The sequence below is a fragment of the Pleurodeles waltl genome, chromosome 8, assembly GCF_031143425.1.
Source record: "Pleurodeles waltl isolate 20211129_DDA chromosome 8, aPleWal1.hap1.20221129, whole genome shotgun sequence".
Lineage (NCBI taxonomy): Eukaryota > Metazoa > Chordata > Amphibia > Caudata > Salamandridae > Pleurodeles > Pleurodeles waltl.
The window spans coordinates 1130549020-1130571612 of NC_090447.1; the positions used below are offsets into that span (position 1 = coordinate 1130549020).

General features: G+C 46.5%; 1 protein-coding gene across 1 annotated transcript in view; it reads right to left on the reverse strand.

Moving 5' to 3' along the window:
• The window catches only part of SUGT1 (SGT1 homolog, MIS12 kinetochore complex assembly cochaperone), a 187136-nt gene that overhangs the window by 47926 nt on the left and 116617 nt on the right, over positions 1 to 22593 (reverse strand). The window contains exon 6 of the mRNA XM_069205320.1: positions 3702 to 3789. Within this exon, the coding sequence (XP_069061421.1) occupies positions 3702 to 3789 (88 nt within the window). The remainder of the gene's footprint in view (positions 1 to 3701; positions 3790 to 22593) is intronic.

Below are 22593 nucleotides of genomic sequence, written 5' to 3' on the forward strand. Positions count from 1 at the left end.
GAAGTGCTTTGCCGAAGTAAATGCTAGCCTACCACTATGACATAACCAGTACAGTATGTTAGTCTCACAAAGCTGGACAATGTACAGAATCCTATACTCCAGGACACACAGGTCCTCATTTCAACATTGGCGGTATCGACCACCTACCACCACGGGGACAGGCGCCAACATACCACCGCCGTGGCTACCAGCCGTCTACCGGTATCATGACCGCGACGGTATTCCGCCAGAATGCTGGCGGAGGACAGCGGTAAGGCGGCGCTGCTGACAGCAGCACCACCACGCCAGCAAAACACCGCTGACCGTATCAGGAGGATACGGCCTGGTGGTGTTTTGCTGGTGGACGCTGCTGACAGCAGCGCCGCGGACCGTCTCCAGCTGGAGGACCCCCTGCAAGCAGGTAAGTCCGGTTCTCAGACTGGAGAGAGGGTTGGGGGATGTTGTGTGTATGTAGGGGGGGGTACGTATTGGTATGCATACATGCGGGTGTGAGTCGCGTAGATGCATGCGTGAATGAGTGACTGAGTGTTGTGAAAGCATGTGTGTGACCAGGTGTGTTGTAGTGTGTGGTTATGTATGTGTGCATGTATGGGTGGTGGTGGGTATGCCTGTGTGCATGTGTGTATATGGGTGCATGTGTGGGTGTGTATATGTGCGGTATGTTTGGCACATAAACCATGGCGGTAGGCCGGGTCGTAATCCAGAGGGTGGGATTGTGGTAGCCGCCGGGCTGGAGACAGAAGTCTCCAGCCAAGCGACCGTTACCACCCTGGCGGTCGGTGTGTTAAGGTGGCGCCCATGGTAACCGCCATGGTCAAAATCACCTTTTTTTGTACCGCCGGCCTGTTGCCGGTATTACTGCCGCTTTAACACCGACCGCCAGGGTTGTAATGAGGGCCATAATTTTCTACGTCTTGTATTCTCGACATAGTCACCACATTCCTCTGCGTGGCTTGAACCCTATAGGAAGCAGAAATAGTTATAGGAAAGGTGTGAGGCCATTTTAGTGCCCTCTCCATATCAAGAAGAACTCTGATAGATTTTATTTTAGCCTTTCATTTTAACAAAAACGAATGGAAAGAGAAATTGGTAGAACTAGGCAAAAACACCACTGCACACGATCATTCAGAAACCATAACTGGGAATGAAAACCTGGGGTGCAGTAGAAAGGATAAGCCTGACTGCAGTTATGCAGACTGTGTTCAAGAACCTTCTGTTTATTTTTTATTTTTATTTTTTTTAACAGTCATTTTCATTCGTTTTTATCTAATTTTACACAAACAACAAACACACTATCAAAGCAAAGACTACTCACCAGAAAAATTAAATACCATAATCACTTAAGCAAAAGCATGAGAAGACAATGATTCCTAAGACATAATTCAAAGAAAAAAGAATCTCTAATTTCTCATAAATACACTCTATCTACAAAAAATATAAGCGCCAACTCCTCCTTCCTGTCCATCGCGGATTTCACATAAGCCTATCTTTAAGCTTCACAGTTAACTTCATTTGCAACTATCTGCTTAACTGTGCTTTATAGGGTTGGCCATAGTGGGTTGGTATGAGGTGTACAGTGGCCATAAATCTGACCTTCATAGGGGGTTGCTTCATGTCAAAGTCCCAGGGACGCTCGCTTGTGTTTTTCTATCGCCATCTTCCACAGTTGTGAATGCCAGTGAGCAACAGGTGGTGAATCTTTCTTCATCCAAAGAGCTGTAATTGTTCCTTTTGCAGCTTTTAGACAATTTAACATGAGTATCCTATCTGCTCTTGATTGGTATTTCAAGTTGTCAGAAAAGACTGTCAGGACAGTAGCAATGTCATTTGGGATCGCGTAAACTAATACGGTTTTCATTGCTGCCAGAAATTATGAACGTAAAAGTCTGGTTTGTGGACAATCCCACCATATAAACTGCATTTTTCATTGCAAACCAGTGTCTTCCAGAGAGAGCTTCGTGAAGAGGGCTTTGTATAGATAATTATTGCATATTTTTACATAGTGCTTCTCCACTCAGTATGCTGAATTTATTTTTCATTATCATCTGTAGCTTGTTTACCGACCGAAACTCTGCAATTTCTCTACCAAGTGGAGTGGGCCACCTGATGCGATGTGGATTATTTATGTGGGGAGTTGCAGACTATATAAATGCTGAAATTATGCACCTCGAGCCGGATGCTTGCTTCATTACATTTTTAATAAATGTTAGCTGTTGGGTGGCACAGCCTTGATCAGGAGATATAACCTCCAATGCCTTACTTGGGAGTATTTAAACCGTTGCCACTTTTACAGTCTAAATTTGTTTTAGCACTACTCAAACAGTTTAATTTTCCCATTGGATAACAGACCTCCAATCATAAGGCAATCACTTCAACACATGAAACTTTTTATCCGATTTTGTTGAAAGCAAAACCATGGCTCAGCTGTCATCTACTATTCTGGGCATCCCATGAAAACGACAAGAGAGAGACTGCACATTGTAGCAAAATAAACTAAAATATACAATAAGTGATGGATGGAATCCTGGAATTCATCTCGGCCACTGGTAATTACTCAAGCTGCATCCCAATCCATCGTTATTTTGCACACCATGCCACCTCAGTTTGGATTCAGCTATATGCAAATCAGTCATGACCCCGCTCCAATGGGAGCAGCCCAGCCGCCAAGCTAGGCACTTCCTGAACCGCAACACAAGCAACCCAGAACTGGTTTCACCCTTGTCAGCCAAGTACAGCTTGGTTCCTGAGACACAGTGTACAAAGGACCTACATTTTGGCATACTCATCACACTTAGGGTGACATACTAAAGTATACATAAACATATGGATGGAATGCTTGAATTAACCTAAGCCGCTGATGGATTGGGGATGCAGCCCCAAGTAATTACCAGTGGCTCAGATAAATTCAAGCATTCCATCCGACATTTTTCGAAAACTTTTGTATGGCATAATAGTAAAATAAGCACAAACAATTTCTCCTATAAATGCTGGCCTGTTATTCTTACATTCTGGAAAACTAAAGATCAAGTTTGACATCCTAAACCTTTGGAACCCTCAGGTCAAAGTGTCATTTGCCTACTGGTGCATGGTGGCAAAAAGATAACCCTGCAGTTCCATGTACAGAAGGAAAATAACATTGGATGGCACGAACTTCTGGGGCACTCCCAAGGAGACAGTGTAAAAACAAATCCTACTTCAAGATAAGTCACACTGAGGAAACAATTCTGATTTAATACCTTAAAAAGATCCAGCCACAAAATGCACTGAGATATTGTCAGCATAACCATTGCAGCTGAGATTTTCCAAGACCAAAACAAAAGCTTTATCATTATCAAACTTCACAGGATTGATGTAGGATTTGAGCTACAACTGAGCCCTCCAACAAGTTCCTGACTTTAAAAGCTCCAGCTACTTAACACTTTTCTCCTTGCTTCTTCTTCTGTGATCCTTTTAGTTTCCACTTTGTTCCATTTCAATTCGTTTGCTCATCTTATCCTGTTCTGTTGAGAATTCCCTCCTTTATTTACATTGGATTATTTGCTGAATGACCCTCGGGCAAGGCAACTGTCTTCTGTATCTAGACTGTTCTAAGGCTAGAAATGGTGTTTCACTATAGACAAATGACACGAAAGCAACTAGAGAACAACAGGTCTGTACTGGTACACTGTTTCAAAACAACAATTACGATTCTTTCAACGTACCCGGAATAAAATGTTTCAAAGTAGTCTCTCCCTGACCCTCCAGCTTCTCCCACCTCAAGGCTTCAGTCTTCTTCATCTTTATCTCAATCTGTGAAAAGGAGAATAACAGAATAGACTCAAAATTGATCATAAAGAGTCTGCTGTAGTATATAGAGAAACCATTTAAAGACTGAGTTTGACAACTATCGTCCATAAACACTCTGCAATTCCGATCTTCAATATTCAGCAATGCTTAGGCTTTTAGCTGCGCAATGTGTAAAACAATCACACAAACAAAGTAGCTGCGCAAGCACAGGTAATAAACTATAAGGAGTAAAGTTGTAAACCACAGAGTCAAAAGCAAGCAGAGTATGGGTAAACTGGGTAAGATTGTGCCTTATTTATGAGCAATTCAAATGTATGCTTTAATAACCGGGCAGATGTTCAGTTGCACAAGTATATCGACCAAACAGACGGGATCCGATTATATGGCAACTTCTACTGCTAGAGAATAAACAAAGGGCTCTATTAAAAATATTGGCACCCACTATTATGGATCCGGCAGTGGGTAGCAAACAGGATACGATATACTAGTCAGAGACTAGTCATATAAACAGTAACCAGTTTTGATCACAGACTCTACTTACTACCTCACTAGTTTGGGATAAGGGCACAGAAGTTAACAGCATTCAAGTAAATACTCAACGAACAGAACCTATACAAAACAAGTATCATTGACTAAGATTCGTTTTTTTTGGCAAATTGCCACACTTTATTTAGTTTCCCAACAGAGAATGGTTTACTTGATTTGCCTTTTCTAAGATGTGTGCGAATCACTAATCGCCTTGGCCTCTTATAATGGACTCTTGATTATGATTAATCTTTAGCTCTGCTAATGTGAATTATTTTCCTGGTTATCCCTATCAATGTATGCTGCAATATGTTAGGGTAAAATAAATCTACATGATCATATATTTCACTGTTTGTGTACTGATTAGGGGTGTATGAAACAGGTTAGGTCTCCAACATCCTTGCAAGAGTTCTCGGGCAGATGTGTTGGTCTACAAACATTTGTTTCAATATCCATAGTCTAATAGAAGTATACTGAGATACCGGTCTGTTTTTCCTTTCCCTGCAGAGTCCCCGCTATACCCACATCTCTTGGGCTAGATAAATCTAATCATGTTTGTTCCCACAGAAAGGGGGCGTATGTAACTGTACAGGTTGAATAATAGTGAAAAGAAGTGTACAGGGTCGGGAGGCAGGGAAAGCAGTCTATATTCTATGGTGGGTGAAACAAGAGTGCGTCATTTAGCAAGCAGGATCCAAAGGAGATGCAGTGCAGTGTAGTGCTAAGGAAGGGAGAAAGCAGCACAGGTTCCAAAGGGAAGTAGGAGTAAGCAGCACAGTATCCAAGAAGGGCAGAAGACCGCAATTTAGAGGCTGGGGAGCACTGCAGAGTAAAACAGACTGCAACTGTCCCGTCGCAATTCTCACTCTCCCTTCTATTACCCATGCAGCCCCTTCTGATCCTCCTTCCTGTCATACAGGTTGCCCACCCCCAACATCAGAAAAATAAACGTTGCAACGCGGCAGCACTGGCCGTGTCACATCGCTTTCTTTCCAACTTCACTTTTAGCCGTGCTGCACAGCAATGTAGCTGTACAACATGGCAAAAAACATTGTCAAAGCCAATAGCTTTCCAATAGGGGAGACCTATTGGTTTCGCCAATGGCTGTTTAAAACACTGTCATTAAATCTATCTTTGACTGAGGGAAAGTGTATGAACCAGACTACTCAACACAGTGAACTTCAGAAAGGACTACTCGCCCTAAAATGGCCATCACATTTAACACACCTGACACAAAAGAGTCAGTGCATCACATGTAGCTCTAATGGAGTCCACACAGCATGGCTGCAATTCCAAAAGGTACTGGCACGTAAACCTGTGCATCATAATGACATACCTGTACATTTACTGATTTTCACAACACGGGCACTAGGTATAGGAAATACAGACAAAAAATGTAGAATACATCTTCCCCTACACAGCTACTAGCAGAAAATACTAACATTACTTACAACATTGTACTGATAGAAAAAATAGAATGCAGACCACAAACCCATTCCAATATGGTGCCAGCATTCATGCATGTATGTATGTATTTATGGGTACCCAACAGAGGCTTGCAGTTTACCCTTGCAAGGAGAAAATGTTACACAGCAATCAGCTGGTTCTGCTCTCCTACATTAGTAAACGTGCCCGCTCACAGAGTAGATCTGCAATAAGATGTTATTCAGCTCTTTACAGATGAGACTAAAGGCCTATCTATAAATATAATAATAATAAAAGGTGTGTTAAAAGCAAATGCCAATCCTACGAGGGTATAGACCAGATAAAGAAATTACCACGCTCTTGGGACATGACCACATAAAGAGAATTTACCTACACATTTAGGACCATTGTGTTAGATTAGAGCCGTCATACAACAATAGACTCCACAATGGCCTCGTACTATACATGAGTGCATAAATTACACTGGCGGCCATCTTGGAATCGTGTTGTGCATAGTGTACAATTACTGTGCCCACCCACAATTGGGGACCAAATGCTTCTAAGCATGGTACAAATCTAGGAATGATAAAACAACAACAAACAAGGAGATTAGAATTGCAAGTTGGCCGCCTAGTTCAGAAGCAGTGGCCAAACAGGATGCAGCACACTACACATTACAAGATATAAGAAGCAACTGAGCAGCCCAGTTGCACTGTCTAGGCAGCTTGAAGACCCTCTTTAAAAATCTTTTTTTTAAATAAATCAAAAATAAAAGTAAAGAAATTAACCCTTTCACTGCTCGGCATTTTTGCCTATTTGGAGCAGTTTGCACTTAGGCCTCCATAACTTACTGTCCCCATAAGTTATCAATGCCAAATTTCAGTTTTTTTCCTCCAACATCCTGGGGATTGTAAAGGTACCCACAAGTTTGTGGATTCTCCTGGAGATGACTGAGAAAATAGAAAAAATATAGCAAAATTTTGAGGTTTGGGTAAAAATGAGGGGAAAGTGTGGCAGAACATAGTCTGCTTTTTCCCCTGCAAATGGCTTCAACGAAAGGTTTGCAGTGCTAAAAAAAAAACACCATCTTCCCAGCTTTCAAGAACAGGCAGACTTGATTCAGAAATGGAGATAGCCTAATTTTTCCTAATTTTTGTGCTTTCAACCTCCTTCCAGTTTGTGGTGGAAACGGGTGCGAAAGCCATGGTGAATTCCGGAATACCATACATTTCTGAAAAGGAGACAATTCTGAATTCAGCAGGGGTTCATTTGCTGGAGCAGTTGATGGTGCGGCAGACTTCGGGGGCAATGGTGGCACTAGTTTGGTTGAAGATGTGGTGGGGGGCAGAGGTCCAAGGGGGCTCCAGAGTGGATGGTTTTCATGATCCTTAGGGTTTTGTCAGTGGTGAAGGTGGTCCAGTTAAGCAGGGTTGGCAGATAACTGGAGCATTTGGGTGCAGTGGTTATGAGTGGGTCCTTGGCTGCGAAGCTGTTGTAGACGTCTATGATCTTGCAGTCGAAGAAGGTGGTGAGGCTGTCGCAAAGTCTTGGGAGGTGGGGGATGCTTGTGGTATCCAAGCTGGATTTGGCAAATTCTTTCATCACAGTGAAGAGTTCTTAGCTGTTGTGTGCATTGGTGTTGATACATTCCTGTATGGCAGTTTTCTTTGTGGCTCTGATGAGGTGCTGATGTGTGGTGATGGTGGTTTTGAAGACTGCATGGTCAGCCGGGGTCTTGCTGTTCCATCTTCTCTTGAGCCGCCTGCAGGTGCAGTTGGACTCTTGGAGGGTGAGGAAGAACCAACTGGCTTTCTCAGAGAGCTGTTTGTTTGGGGGTTTCTTGAGGGGAGCCGGTGTGTTGGCACAGTCAGAGATCCATAGGTGGAGGTTGTATGCTGATGTGTTGGCGTCTGTGAAGATTGGCTGTGGTGATTTGCAGAGGGCAGTGGCGAGTTCATCTTTGGAAACTTTGTTTAAGCTTATGTGCGGGTAGAGGTGGGCGCAGTGTTGTTCGGTGGGTTTGGTAAAGGAAAAGTGGATGCAGCGTTGGTCGGTCCAATGTAGTTGAGGTGGCTTGGTGTTTGAGTCCGATGGTGGCAAGGTTCTCTAGTAGGGATAATACGTTGTGGTTGTTGAGGTTGTCCAAGTGAAAATTGAGGTCACCAAGGAGGATGCAGTCCATTGAGGTGCGAGCGTAGTGTGCAATGAAGTTGGCTATGGATTCGCTGAAGTGGGGATGGGGTCCAGGAGGTCTGCAGATGAGGGTGCCGAAGAGGGTGGCGTTCAGGTTGGTCTGGACCTGGAAGTGGAGGTGCTCCATGTCGGGTGAGTGGTCGTCTGAACTGATTGTGAGGTGAAGGGTGTTTTTGTGAACGATGGCAATGCTTCCTACAGGCCGGTTGGCGCAGTCCTTGTGGATGATTTTGTAGTCATCGCGAAAGGAAGTGGCAATGTCCGGGACTGAGGTGGGGTTCATCCAGTTTTCCGTGAATAATGAAACATTGGGGAGATGGATCAAGCAGGTCCCAGATCTCCACAGTGTGTTTGTTGAGGGAGCCTGTGTTGATTAGGATGCAACTGAGGTGGCTGAGTCCAATACTTGGGGGCCCTGCAGTTGGTGGGTTTGGTATGTGGAGGTAGGAGAAGTTGCAGTTGCGGCAGGTGAACAGGTCTTGGGTGTCATTCGGCGATGTGAGGTGGCAGGCGGATCATCGGGTGTTTAAGATGTGGAGGATTCTAGCATCATAGCTGTGAGAGACGCAGGGACCGGCGTTAGTGGTGCTGGGTGTTGTCTGGCCATAGATGGGCGCAGACAGGCCTGCCCTTGGCACACCAACGGTCGCCTATAATTAGTGGTAGGGAGGTAGGAGGCACTATAAGGGGGCAGGGCCACCGGGACAGAGTAGCAGGAAGGGAGAGGCACAGAAAAAGGGGAAACGAGAAATACAGAAGAATTATAGGAAATGAGAAGGGCTGGAGAAGCACAACAAGAGATTAGAAGGGACAGGAATGCAGAGAAAGACTCACGACTGGACCACCAGGGATGAGGCACAGGTGGAGCCTGAGGGTGGAGGAAGGCCTCGAACTAGAGACCTGGAACGCAGAGGAGCAACAGCTACAATGTGGAGCATGCGGCGGGGAGCAACGGACACCGACAGAAGATCAGTGACGTCTTACACATTATCTTACATTTGGAAGATGCAAATGTAGAGAAATGGAATTGGTTGTACTATTCTGTGTTTTCCTATGTCTCCCAATAAAATTGGTCTCTCACTTGAGTTAGTAGGCCTAGTGCCGGCAACAGGAAACAGCCCAAAACCGAACATGGATACATCAAATTTCCCATGAAAAACTGACCTTTTTTTTTTTTTTTGCAAAGTGGGTAGCTGTGGTTTTTGGTCCCTAGATCAGCTGGCACCTAGAGAAACCTACCAAACCTGTACATTTTTTAAATCTAGACACCTAGGGTAATCCAGGATGGAGTCACTTCCATACTCTCACCAGGTTTTTTTTCTACCCAGAATCTCTTGCAAAACGGAAACTGACTCAAAAAAACAGATGCGCCTGAGATTTCTGTGATGGAAAGCTCTGAAATCTGCAGGGGAGCCACAAACTTCCTTCCACCCATAATTCCCCTAAGTCTCCTGAAAAAAATGGTACCTCGCTTGTGCAGGCAGGACTAGTGCCAGCGACAGGAAACGCCCCAAAACACAAATTTTTCAACACAAAACTGATCTGTTTTTTGCAAAGTATGTACTGTCGTTTTTGGGCCCTAGCTCAGCTGGCACTTAGGGAAACCTAGCAATCCTGTACATTTCTGAAAACTAGACACCTAGGTTAATCCAGGATGTGGTGACCTGCATGGATCCCATGAGGTTTCTTAACCCACAATGCCCTGCAAACCTCACACTTTGTAGCATGGTGGGGCAGATTGGGAGTAGTTACCCCATGCTGGGCAGCCATTACTCCTACAAATAAAAAATAACAAAAAGTAATCCCTGGTGCCTAGTGGGCTTCCTAACCCTCTGAAGAGCAGAAAGACTGTTTCCCTTTTTTTTTGGGGGGGGGGGATTGGGGGGAATTGGGGGGAATGCCATGCCCATACTGGCCGCCCCGACAATTACAATAAGTTTTTTAAAAAAAGTAATTCCTGGTATCTAGCGGGTTTACTTCCCCAACATACCCATGCTGGGGAGCCTCCATCACTACAATTTAAAAAAGTAATCCCTGGTGTCTAGTGGTTTTATGAAACGCGCCCCCCCCCACCCCAATTTATTGATATATTTTCTATAGCTCTGCTGCACCAAGACGGTATTGAAGCACTGAACACTAACACAAATGCTAAATATGCAGGCAACATGTGTCCAGACTGGGGACCAGAAACAAAGACAACAGAGAGAGGAGGAGAAGTGACTCAGTACCTGGGGGTGGAGGAATGATAGGACAGCTCTGGAAAGTTAACTTCAAAACATTAAAATGCAATGGTCGGGGTGGGAGAAAAATAAATAATCATAGAATGGAATATCAAGAAAGCATTCAGTCACTTCAAACAGTTTCTCTAGTTGCAAGAATTTTCACCAGGTCCTGATTCACTCAGGTAAATCTTGAACAAAAAGTTCAGGGCTAATCCCTCAGGTCATGGCAGAGCCTGAAAGGAACAGCTTCAAAGCTAGTTAAGTTCTCAGTGTTTCTAAAAAGTCTTGCTCCCAGAATGTTTTGAGAAATCCGAGCTGGTCAGGAGATTAGCTAAGCAGCTTGGTCTTCTGTGTGAAGAGCTTTTCATGTGAGATAGCAGATTCTAAACTTTGTCCATGCCTCTAATGGTAGCCAACAAAGGTCCCCTCATAACCGATGCAACAATCACAATTTTCTCACAAATAAGACGAGCTGTGGGTTGGAGGATGGCCTTGAGTGAGGAAAGGGTTTTTTGTCAGCAAGCCCATCAAGACGGCATTGCCTACATCAATTCTTGAGATTAATAGCACATGAGCTACAGTCTTCAGTAGGTCATATGGGAGAAGAAATGTTATTCTCTTTTTTGGAGAAGATGACATTTAGCGGACTGGGCTAATTCACATCAGGTTGCATAGAGAATTGTAGATCCTGAATCTGACAATTTGACAGTCGCAGAGGGTGATGGCACGCAGCCAAACTCCATTAATTCTGCAATCACATTAGTATCGATTTTATTATTGGAACAGAAAATTAGTAGAAACTTTGTTGTCTTCTTACTAAATTTCAGACACTTAGTGCCATTCTGCTGTGTAATTTCTTCCTGCCTCTCTGGAGTGTTTTTAAGTCATGGATCGAACGCAGCATTAAGTACAGTTGAATGTCATCAGTGTAGTGCTGGAGCGTTATGCGTGTCTTGTAGAAGCAGCCCCAGAGGCTCAACGTACAGGCTGAACAGTACAGGAGAGAAAGTAGATCTCTGTGGGATGAAACATGATACCTATTCTGATTGCGACACTGTTTCCTAGTCTAACTGAAGGATATAAACCAATGTAATACATTGTCACTTAATTTCATTTTGGCTTCCAATATATTCAGAAGTATATCAAGATAAACTATGTTGAAAGAAACCAACAAGTCCAGCAGAATCAGCACACAGGCCTCCTCTTCATCCAACACATAGTGAATGCAGTTTAGCACTTATCATTGCAGTTAAGGACTTCTCTAATACCAGAACACATACGAGAGAGCAAAGCATTGCCATATTTCCTTCGAAACACAACATTGTTCTCAAGGGTTTGCCAGGACATGTTTGTTGTAAGCATTTAAATATCTAGGGTTTTCTTTTACCCTAGACCACTGGTGTAAATTTCCTGAGAAAGTGAGCATCCATCAAGATAATTGTTTGTGATACACGTAGGTGGATGTTTGCATCAATTACTCTGGCTGTTAGAACCTCACCAAAGGAATACATTGGGTGTATTATTATAATTGTTTTAGTAAAGCCCCTTGAGCAGTATTTCAGTCATGGTGCTTCAAGTGATGAATCCTTTTAGAGTTGAAAATGGGTGGTTGTAACTGACAAGTAGTGAAGAAAATACTTTAGAGATTTTACTTAAGGAGGAGGACAGAAATTTGCCTCATTTCTCATTTGAAGATGGATCAGTCTTGGGCACTGTAGTGTTCTCTTTTATGAAACTGAATATTGAATTTGGAGGGTTGCACAGGTGCGATATTTGATGCCGACTGAAGAGTGTTCGGCCTTTTGAATTTATTGTATGTAGGTTTTTCTACCCCTTTTCAGCCTTTCTCTTGACCGGAGAGATTTGTACATAGGCCACCACTTCCTTTTCACGGATCTGATCTAACTAATTTTCAGCAAATCTTCATTAAACCAAGAATTGCCAGGTGCAAGACAGGGGGGGTTTCAGATTGGGGGACATAACACTGAAAGTGCTCTATGGTCTTGGAATAATGAGTATACATTTTAGTAATATTAGTATTTCTATCTAGCATGTCTACTTCAAAAACCAGGAGATGAGTGGTGGGTTCCTCTATTAATTGTTTAGTGTTACAAATCTAAATTTGTTTCTGTGAGGAGCACTATTTACTTGTCTATTTCTGAAAGTGGTGTAGAAAAGGGAAATGGTCCGACCAATCTAAGTTGGTTAGAGGCAAGTGATACAATCAACAGGTGTCATAATTACATCCTAGATTTTCTATTTGTTGCATGTCGGCACGGAGGAGAGTTGCATCATAGTATGTAGCAGCAGAATGTTGTCAATCTCGGAACAATCTAGATTTGGCATTTACCCAGACAATGTAGCAATCACCCATGGAGATGTTGCTGAGAGAAAAAGTTTGGTTAAGACAGATGTGTTCAGTTAACAGTTCTGTAAGGAAATGCCTCCTTGGCATGGTTGCCCCCTGACTTTTTGCCTTTGCTGATGCTATGTTTACAATTGAAAGTGTGCTGAGGCCTGCTAACCAGGCCCCAGCACCAGTGTTCTTTCCCTAACCTGTACTTTTGTATCCACAATTGGCAGACCCTGGCATCCAGATAAGTCCCTTGTAACTGGTACTTCTAGTACCAAGGGCCCTGATGCCAAGGAAGGTCTCTAAGGGCTGCAGCATGTCTTATGCCACCCTGGAGACCTCTCACTCAGCACAGACACACTGCTTGCCAGCTTGTGTGTGCTAGTGAGGACAAAACGAGTAAGTCGACATGGCACTCCCCTCAGGGTGCCATGCCAGCCTCTCACTGCCTATGCAGTATAGGTAAGCCACCCCTCTAGCAGGCCTTACAGCCCTAAGGCAGGGTGCACTATACCATAGGTGAGGGTATCAGTGCATGAGCATGGTACCCCTACAGTGTCTAAACAAAACCTTAGACATTGTAAGTGCAGGGTAGCCATAAGAGTATATGGTCTGGGAGTTTGTCAAACACGAACTCCACAGCACCATAATGGCTACACTGAAAACTGGGAAGTTTGGTATCAAACTTCTCAGCACAATAAATGCACACTGATGCCAGTGTACATTTTATTGTAAAATACACCCCAGAGGGCACCTTAGAGGTGCCCCCTGAAACTTAACCGACTATCTGTGTAGGCTGACTAGTTTTAGCAGCCTGCCACAAACCGAGACATGTTGCTGGCCCCATGGGGAGAGTGCCTTTGTCACTCTGAGGCCAGTAACAAAGCCTGCACTGGGTGGAGATGCTAACACCTCCCCCAGGCAGGAATTGTCACACCTGGCGGTGAGCCTCAAAGGCTCACCTCCTTTGTGCCAACCCAGCAGGACACTCCAGCTAGTGGAGTTGCCCGCCCCCTCCGGCCAGGCCCCACTTTTGGCGGCAAGGCCGGAGAAAATAATGAGAAAAACAAGGAGGAGTCACTGGCCAGTCAGGACAGCCCCTAAGGTGTCCTGAGCTGAGGTGACTCTAACTTTTAGAAATCCTCCATCTTGCAGATGGAGGATTCCCCCAATAGGGTTAGGATTGTGACCCCCTCCCCTTGGGAGGAGGCACAAAAAGGGTGTACCCACCCTCAGGGCTAGTAGCCATTGGCTACTAACCCCCCAGACCTAAACACGCCCTTAAATTTAGTATTTAAGGGCTACCCTGAACCCTAGAAAATTAGATTCCTGCAACTACAAGAAGAAGGACTGCCCAGCTGAAAACCCCTGCAGCGGAAGGCCAGAGGACGACAACTGCCTTGGCTCCAGAAACTCACCGGCCTGTCTCCTGCCTTCCAAAGATCCTGCTCCAGCGACGCCTTCCGAAGGGACCAGCGACCTCGACATCCTCTGAGGACTGCCCCTGCTTCGAAAAGACAAGAAACTCCCGAGGACAGCGGACCTGCTCCAAGAAAGGCTGCAACTTTGTTTCCAGCAGCTTTAAAGAACCCTGCAAGCTCCCCGCAAGAAGCGTGAGACTTGCAACACTGCACCCGGCGACCCCGACTCGGCTGGTGGAGACCCGACACCTCAGGAGGGACCCCAGGACTACTCTGTTACTGTGAGTACCAAAACCTGCCCCCCCTGAGCCCCCACAGCGCCGCCTGCAGAGGGAATCCCGAGGCTTCCCCTGACCGCGACTCTTTGAATCCAAAGTCCCGACGCCTGGGAGAGACCCTGCACCCGCAGCCCCCAGGACCTGAAGGACCGGACTTTCACTGGAGAAGTGACCCCCAGGAGTCCCTCTCCCTTGCCCAAGTGGAGGTTTCCCCGAGGAACCCCCCCCTTGCCTGCCTGCAGCGCTGAAGAGATCCCGAGATCTCTCAGACTAACATTGCGAACCCGACGCCTGTTTCGACACTGCACCCGGCCGCCCCCGCGCTGCTGAGGGTGAAATTTCTGTGTGGACTTGTGTCCCCCCCGGTGCCCTACAAAACCCCCCTGGTCTGCCCTCCGAAGACGCGGGTACTTACCTGCAAGCAGACCGGAACCGGGGCACCCCCTTCTCTCCATTCTAGCCTATGTGTTTTGGGCACCACTTTGAACTCTGCACCTGACCGGCCCTGAGCTGCTGGTGTGGTGACTTTGGGGTTGCTCTGAACCCCCAACGGTGGGCTACCTTGGACCAAGAACTAAGCCCTGTAAGTGTCTTACTTACCTGGTTAACCTAACAAATACTTACCTCCCCTAGGAACTGTGAAAATAGCACTAAGTGTCCACTTTTAAAACAGCTATTTGTGAATAACTTGAAAAGTATACATGCAATTTTGATGATTTGAAGTTCCTAAAGTACTTACTTGCAATACCTTTCGAATGAGATATTACATGTAGAATTTGAACCTGTGGTTCTTAAAATAAACTAAGAAAAGATATTTTTCTATAACAAAACCTATTGGCTGGATTTGTCTCTGAGTGTGTGTACCTCATTTATTGCCTATGTGTATGTACAACAAATGCTTAACACTACTCCTTGGATAAGCCTACTGCTCGACCACACTACCACAAAATAGAGCATTAGTATTATCTATTTTTACCACTATTTTACCTCTAAGGGGAACCCTTGGACTCTGTGCATGCTATTCCTTACTTTGAAATAGCACATACAGAGCCAAATTCCTACATTGGTGGATCAGCGGTGGGGTACAAGACTTTGCATTTGCTGGACTACTCAGCCAATACCTGATCACACGACAAATTCCAAAATTGTCATTAGAAATTCATTTTTGCAATTTGAAATTTTTCTAAATTCTTAAAAGTCCTGCTAGGGCCTTGTGTGTTAAGTCCCTGTTTAGCATTGTCTTTTTAGAGTTTAAAAAGTTTGTTAAAAGTTTGAATTAGATTCTAGAAACAGTTTTAGATTCTTAAAAAAAGTATTCCAACTCTTAGCAGAATAATGTCTGATACAGAGATGCAGGTGGTGGAACTCGACACCACACCTTACCTCCATCTTAAGATGAGGGAGCTAAGTTCTCTCTGTAATATCAAAAAAATAACCATTGGCTCCAGACCTACCAAAATTCAGCTCCAGGAGCTGTTGGCAGAGTTTGAAAAAGCCAACCCCTCTGATGATGACCTCACAGAGGAAGAAATTAGTGACTTGGAGGCCAATGTCCCTCCTCCAGTCCTAAATAGGGAGAACAGGACCCCTCAAGTCCTGTCTCCAACTGTGTTAGTCCGAAATAGTGAGTCCCTCACAGGAGGGTCCCACATTTCTGAAATCACTGAGGATGCTCTCACTGAAGATGACCTCCTGTTAGCCAGGATGGCCAAAAGATTGGCTTTAGAGAGACAGCTCCTAGCCATAGAAAGGGAAAGACAAGAGATGGGCCTAGGACCCATCAATGGTGGCAGCAATATAAATAGGGTCAGAGATTCTCCTGACATGTTAAAAATCCCCAAAGGGATTGTGACAAAATATGAAGATGGTGATGACATCACCAAATGGTTCACAGCTTTTGAGAGGGCTTGTGTAACCAGAAAAGTGAACAGATCTCACTGGGGTGCTCTCCTTTGGGAAATGTTCACTGGAAAGTGTAGGGATAGACTCCTCACACTCTCTGGAAAAGATGCAGAATCTTATGACCTCATGAAGGGTACCCTGATTGAGGGCTTTGGATTCTCCACTGAGGAGTACAGGATTAGGTTCAGGGGGGCTCAAAAATCCTCGAGCCAGACCTGGGTTGACTTTGTTGACTACTCAGTGAAAACACTAGATGGTTGGATTCAAGGCAGTGGTGTAAGTAATTATGATGGGCTGTACAATTTATTTGTGAAAGAACACCTATTGAGTAATTGTTTCAATGATAAACTGCATCAGCATCTGGTAGACCTAGGACCAATTTCTCCCCAAGAATTGGGAAAGAAGGCGGACCATTGGGTCAAGACAAGGGTGTCCAAGACTTCAACAGGGGGTGACCAAAAGAAAGGGGTCACAAAGACTCCCCAGGGGAAGGGTGATGAGACAACCAAAACTAAAAATAGTAAAGAGTCTTCTACAGGCCCCCAAAAACCTGCTCAGGAGGGTGGGCCCAGAGCCTCTTCACAAAACAATGGGTACAAGGGTAAAAACTTTGATCCCAAAAAGGCCTGGTGTCATAGCTGTAAACAGCATGGACACCAAACTGGAGACAAGGCCTGTCCCAAGAAAGGTTCCACTCCAAACTCCCATCCAGGTAACACTGGTATGGCTAGTCTCCAAGTGGGATCAACAGTGTGCCCAGAGCAAATCAGGGTCCACACTGAAGCTACTCTAGTTTCTGAGGGTGGGGTGGATTTAGCCACACTAGCTGTCTGGCCGCCTAACATGCAAAAATACAGACAGCAACTCTTAATCAATGGGACTAGAATAGAGGGCCTGAGGGATACAGGTGCCAGTGTCACCATGGTGACAGAGAAACTGGTTTCCCCTGGCCAATACCTGACTGGAAAAACTTACACAGTCACCAACACTGACAATCAGAGAAAAGTACATCCCATGGCAATGGTTACTTTAGAATGGGGAGGGGTCAATGGCCTGAAACAGGTGGTGGTCTCCTCAAATATCCCAGTGGACTGTCTGCTTGGAAATGACCTGGAGTCCTCAGCATGGGCTGAGGTAGAATTAAAAACCCATGCAGCAATGCTGGGTATCCCTGAACTGGTGTGTGTGAAAACAAGAGCACAGTGCAAGGCTCAGGGTGAACAAGTAGAGCTGGAGTCTGGAAGAATGGCCCAGCCTACCAAGAGGAAAGGAAAGTCAGTTGGGAAACCAACTGCAACACAGCAAAAGAAAGGGAACCTCTCTTCTCAGGAAGAAGTTCTGCCCTCTGAGGGAACTGAGCCTTTGGAGCTTGAACCTTATCAGGTTGAGCTCTTAGGCCCAGGGGGACCCTCAAGGGAGGAGCTGTGTAAGGGACAAGAAACCTGTCCCTCTCTTGAAGGCCTTAGGCAGCAAGCTGCTGAAGAGTCCAAGGGCAAGAAAAATGGAACCCATAGGGTCTATTGGGAAGATGGACTCCTGTACACTGAGGCCAGAGACCCCAAACCTGGTGCCACTAGGAGAGTGGTAGTGCCTCAGCTGTTCAGGAAGTTCATCCTAACATTGGCCCATGACATTCCCCTTGCTGGACATTTGGGACAAACCAAGACGTGGGAGAGGTTAGTCAACCACTTCTACTGGCCCAATATGTCCAACATGGTTAAGGAGTTTTGCCTCTCCTGCCCCACCTGTCAAGCCAGTGGTAAGACAGGTGGGCATCCAAAGGCCCCCCTCATTCCACTTCCAGTGGTGGGGGTTCCCTTTGAAAGAGTGGGTGTGGACATAGTTGGTCCACTGGAACCTCCCACAGCCTCAGGAAATATGTATATCCTGGTAGTAGTGGATCATGCTACCAGGTATCCTGAAGCTATTCCCCTTAGGTCAACTACTGCCCCTGCAGTAGCCAAGGCCCTCATTGGTATGTTTACCAGAGTGGGTTTCCCTAAGGAGGTGGTGTCTGACAGAGGTACCAACTTCATGTCAGCATACCTAAAGCACATGTGGAATGAGTGTGGAGTGACTTATAAATTCACTACACCATACCATCCACAAACTAATGGCTTGGTTGAGAGATTCAACAAGACATTAAAAGGCATGATCATGGGGCTCCCAGAAAAACTCAAAAGGAGATGGGATGTCCTCTTGCCATGTCTGCTTTTCGCTTACAGAGAGGTGCCACAGAAGGGAGTAGGATTCTCACCCTTTGAACTTCTGTTTGGTCATCCTGTAAGGGGACCACTTGCCCTTGTTCAAGAAGGCTGGGAGAGACCTCTCCATGAGCCTAAACAGGACATAGTGGACTATGTACTTGGCCTTCGCTCTAGAATGGCAGAGTACATGGAAAAGGCAACCAAAAACCTTGAGGCCAGCCAACAACTCCAGAAGTTTTGGTATGACCAAAAGGCTGCACTGGTTGAGTTCCAACCAGGGCAGAAAGTCTGGGTTCTGGAGCCTGTGGCTCCCAGGGCACTCCAGGACAAATGGAGTGGCCCTTACCCAGTACTAGAAAGGAAGAGTCAGGTCACCTACCTGGTGGACCTGGGCACAAGCAGGAGCCCCAAGAGGGTGATCCATGTAAACCGCCTTAAGCTCTTCCACGACAGGGCTGATGTCAATCTGTTGATGGTAACAGATGAGGATCAGGAGGCAGAGAGTGAACCTCTCCCTGATCTTCTGTCATCAGACCCAAAAGATGGCACAGTAGATGGAGTGATCTACTCAGACACCCTCTCTGGCCAACAGCAAGCTGATTGTAGGAGAGTCCTACAACAGTTTCCTGAACTCTTCTCCTTAACCCCTGGTCAGACACACCTGTGTACCCATGATGTGGACACAGGAGACAGCATGCCTGTCAAGAACAAAATCTTTAGACAATCTGACCATGTTAAGGAAAGCATCAAGGTGGAAGTCCACAAGATGCTGGAATTGGGAGTAATTGAGCGCTCTGACAGCCCCTGGGCTAGCCCAGTGGTCTTAGTCCCCAAACCTCACACCAAAGATGGAAAGAAAGAGATGAGGTTTTGTGTGGACTACAGAGGGCTCAATTCTGTCACCAAGACAGATGCTCATCCAATTCCAAGAGCTGATGAGCTCATAGACAAATTAGGTGCTGCCAAATTCTTAAGTACCTTTGACTTGACAGCAGGGTACTGGCAAATAAAAATGGCACCTGGAGCAAAAGAGAAAACAGCATTCTCCACACCTGATGGGCATTATCAGTTTACTGTTATGCCCTTTGGTTTAAAGAATGCCCCTGCCACCTTCCAAAGGTTGGTGAATCAAGTCCTTGCTGGCTTGGAGTCCTTTAGCACAGCTTATCTTGATGATATTGCTGTCTTTAGCTCCACCTGGCAGGATCACCTGGTCCACCTGAAGAAGGTTTTGAAGGCTCTGCAATCTGCAGGCTTCTCTATCAAGGCATCCAAATGCCAGATAGGGCAGGGAACTGTGGTTTACTTGGGACACCTTGTAGGTGGAGGCCAAGTTCAGCCACTCCAACCCAAGATCCAGACTATTCTGGACTGGGTAGCTCCAAAAACCCAGACTCAAGTCAGGGCATTCCTTGGCTTGACTGGGTATTACAGGAGGTTTGTGAAGGGATATGGATCCATTGTGACAGCCCTCACTGAACTCACCTCCAAGAAAATGCCCAAGAAAGTGAACTGGACTGTAGAATGCCAACAGGCCTTTGACACCCTGAAACAAGCAATGTGCTCAGCACCAGTTCTAAAAGCTCCAGATTATTCTAAGCAGTTCATTGTGCAGACTGATGCCTCTGAACATGGGATAGGGGCAGTTTTGTCCCAAACAAATGATGATGGCCTTGACCAGCCTGTTGCTTTCATTAGCAGGAGGTTACTCCCCAGGGAGCAGCGTTGGAGTGCCATTGAGAGGGAGGCCTTTGCTGTGGTTTGGTCCCTGAAGAAGCTGAGACCATACCTCTTTGGGACTCACTTCCTAGTTCAAACTGACCACAGACCTCTCAAATGGCTGATGCAAATGAAAGGTGAAAATCCTAAACTGTTGAGGTGGTCCATCTCCCTACAGGGAATGGACTTTATAGTGGAACACAGACCTGGGACTGCCCATGCCAATGCAGATGGCCTTTCCAGGTTCTTCCACTTAGAAAATGAAGACTCTCTTGGGAAAGGTTAGTCTCATCCTCTTTCGTTTGGGGGGGGGTTGTGTAAGGAAATGCCTCCTTGGCATGGTTGCCCCCTGACTTTTTGCCTTTGCTGATGCTATGTTTACAATTGAAAGTGTGCTGAGGCCTGCTAACCAGGCCCCAGCACCAGTGTTCTTTCCCTAACCTGTACTTTTGTATCCACAATTGGCAGACCCTGGCATCCAGATAAGTCCCTTGTAACTGGTACTTCTAGTACCAAGGGCCCTGATGCCAAGGAAGGTCTCTAAGGGCTGCAGCATGTCTTATGCCACCCTGGAGACCTCTCACTCAGCACAGACACACTGCTTGCCAGCTTGTGTGTGCTAGTGAGGACAAAACGAGTAAGTCGACATGGCACTCCCCTCAGGGTGCCATGCCAGCCTCTCACTGCCTATGCAGTATAGGTAAGCCACCCCTCTAGCAGGCCTTACAGCCCTAAGGCAGGGTGCACTATACCATAGGTGAGGGTACCAGTGCATGAGCATGGTACCCCTACAGTGTCTAAACAAAACCTTAGACATTGTAAGTGCAGGGTAGCCATAAGAGTATATGGTCTGGGAGTTTGTCAAACACGAACTCCACAGCACCATAATGGCTACACTGAAAACTGGGAAGTTTGGTATCAAACTTCTCAGCACAATAAATGCACACTGATGCCAGTGTACATTTTATTGTAAAATACACCCCAGAGGGCACCTTAGAGGTGCCCCCTGAAACTTAACCGACTATCTGTGTAGGCTGACTAGTTTTAGCAGCCTGCCACAAACCGAGACATGTTGCTGGCCCCATGGGGAGAGTGCCTTTGTCACTCTGAGGCCAGTAACAAAGCCTGCACTGGGTGGAGATGCTAACACCTCCCCCAGGCAGGAATTGTCACACCTGGCGGTGAGCCTCAAAGGCTCACCTCCTTTGTGCCAACCCAGCAGGACACTCCAGCTAGTGGAGTTGCCCGCCCCCTCCGGCCAGGCCCCACTTTTGGCGGCAAGGCCGGAGAAAATAATGAGAAAAACAAGGAGGAGTCACTGGCCAGTCAGGACAGCCCCTAAGGTGTCCTGAGCTGAGGTGACTCTAACTTTTAGAAATCCTCCATCTTGCAGATGGAGGATTCCCCCAATAGGGTTAGGATTGTGACCCCCTCCCCTTGGGAGGAGGCACAAAAAGGGTGTACCCACCCTCAGGGCTAGTAGCCATTGGCTACTAACCCCCCAGACCTAAACACGCCCTTAAATTTAGTATTTAAGGGCTACCCTGAACCCTAGAAAATTAGATTCCTGCAACTACAAGAAGAAGGACTGCCCAGCTGAAAACCCCTGCAGCGGAAGGCCAGAGGACGACAACTGCCTTGGCTCCAGAAACTCACCGGCCTGTCTCCTGCCTTCCAAAGATCCTGCTCCAGCGACGCCTTCCGAAGGGACCAGCGACCTCGACATCCTCTGAGGACTGCCCCTGCTTCGAAAAGACAAGAAACTCCCGAGGACAGCGGACCTGCTCCAAGAAAGGCTGCAACTTTGTTTCCAGCAGCTTTAAAGAACCCTGCAAGCTCCCCGCAAGAAGCGTGAGACTTGCAACACTGCACCCGGCGACCCCGACTCGGCTGGTGGAGACCCGACACCTCAGGAGGGACCCCAGGACTACTCTGTTACTGTGAGTACCAAAACCTGCCCCCCCTGAGCCCCCACAGCGCCGCCTGCAGAGGGAATCCCGAGGCTTCCCCTGACCGCGACTCTTTGAATCCAAAGTCCCGACGCCTGGGAGAGACCCTGCACCCGCAGCCCCCAGGACCTGAAGGACCGGACTTTCACTGGAGAAGTGACCCCCAGGAGTCCCTCTCCCTTGCCCAAGTGGAGGTTTCCCCGAGGAACCCCCCCCTTGCCTGCCTGCAGCGCTGAAGAGATCCCGAGATCTCTCAGACTAACATTGCGAACCCGACGCCTGTTTCGACACTGCACCCGGCCGCCCCCGCGCTGCTGAGGGTGAAATTTCTGTGTGGACTTGTGTCCCCCCCGGTGCCCTACAAAACCCCCCTGGTCTGCCCTCCGAAGACGCGGGTACTTACCTGCAAGCAGACCGGAACCGGGGCACCCCCTTCTCTCCATTCTAGCCTATGTGTTTTGGGCACCACTTTGAACTCTGCACCTGACCGGCCCTGAGCTGCTGGTGTGGTGACTTTGGGGTTGCTCTGAACCCCCAACGGTGGGCTACCTTGGACCAAGAACTAAGCCCTGTAAGTGTCTTACTTACCTGGTTAACCTAACAAATACTTACC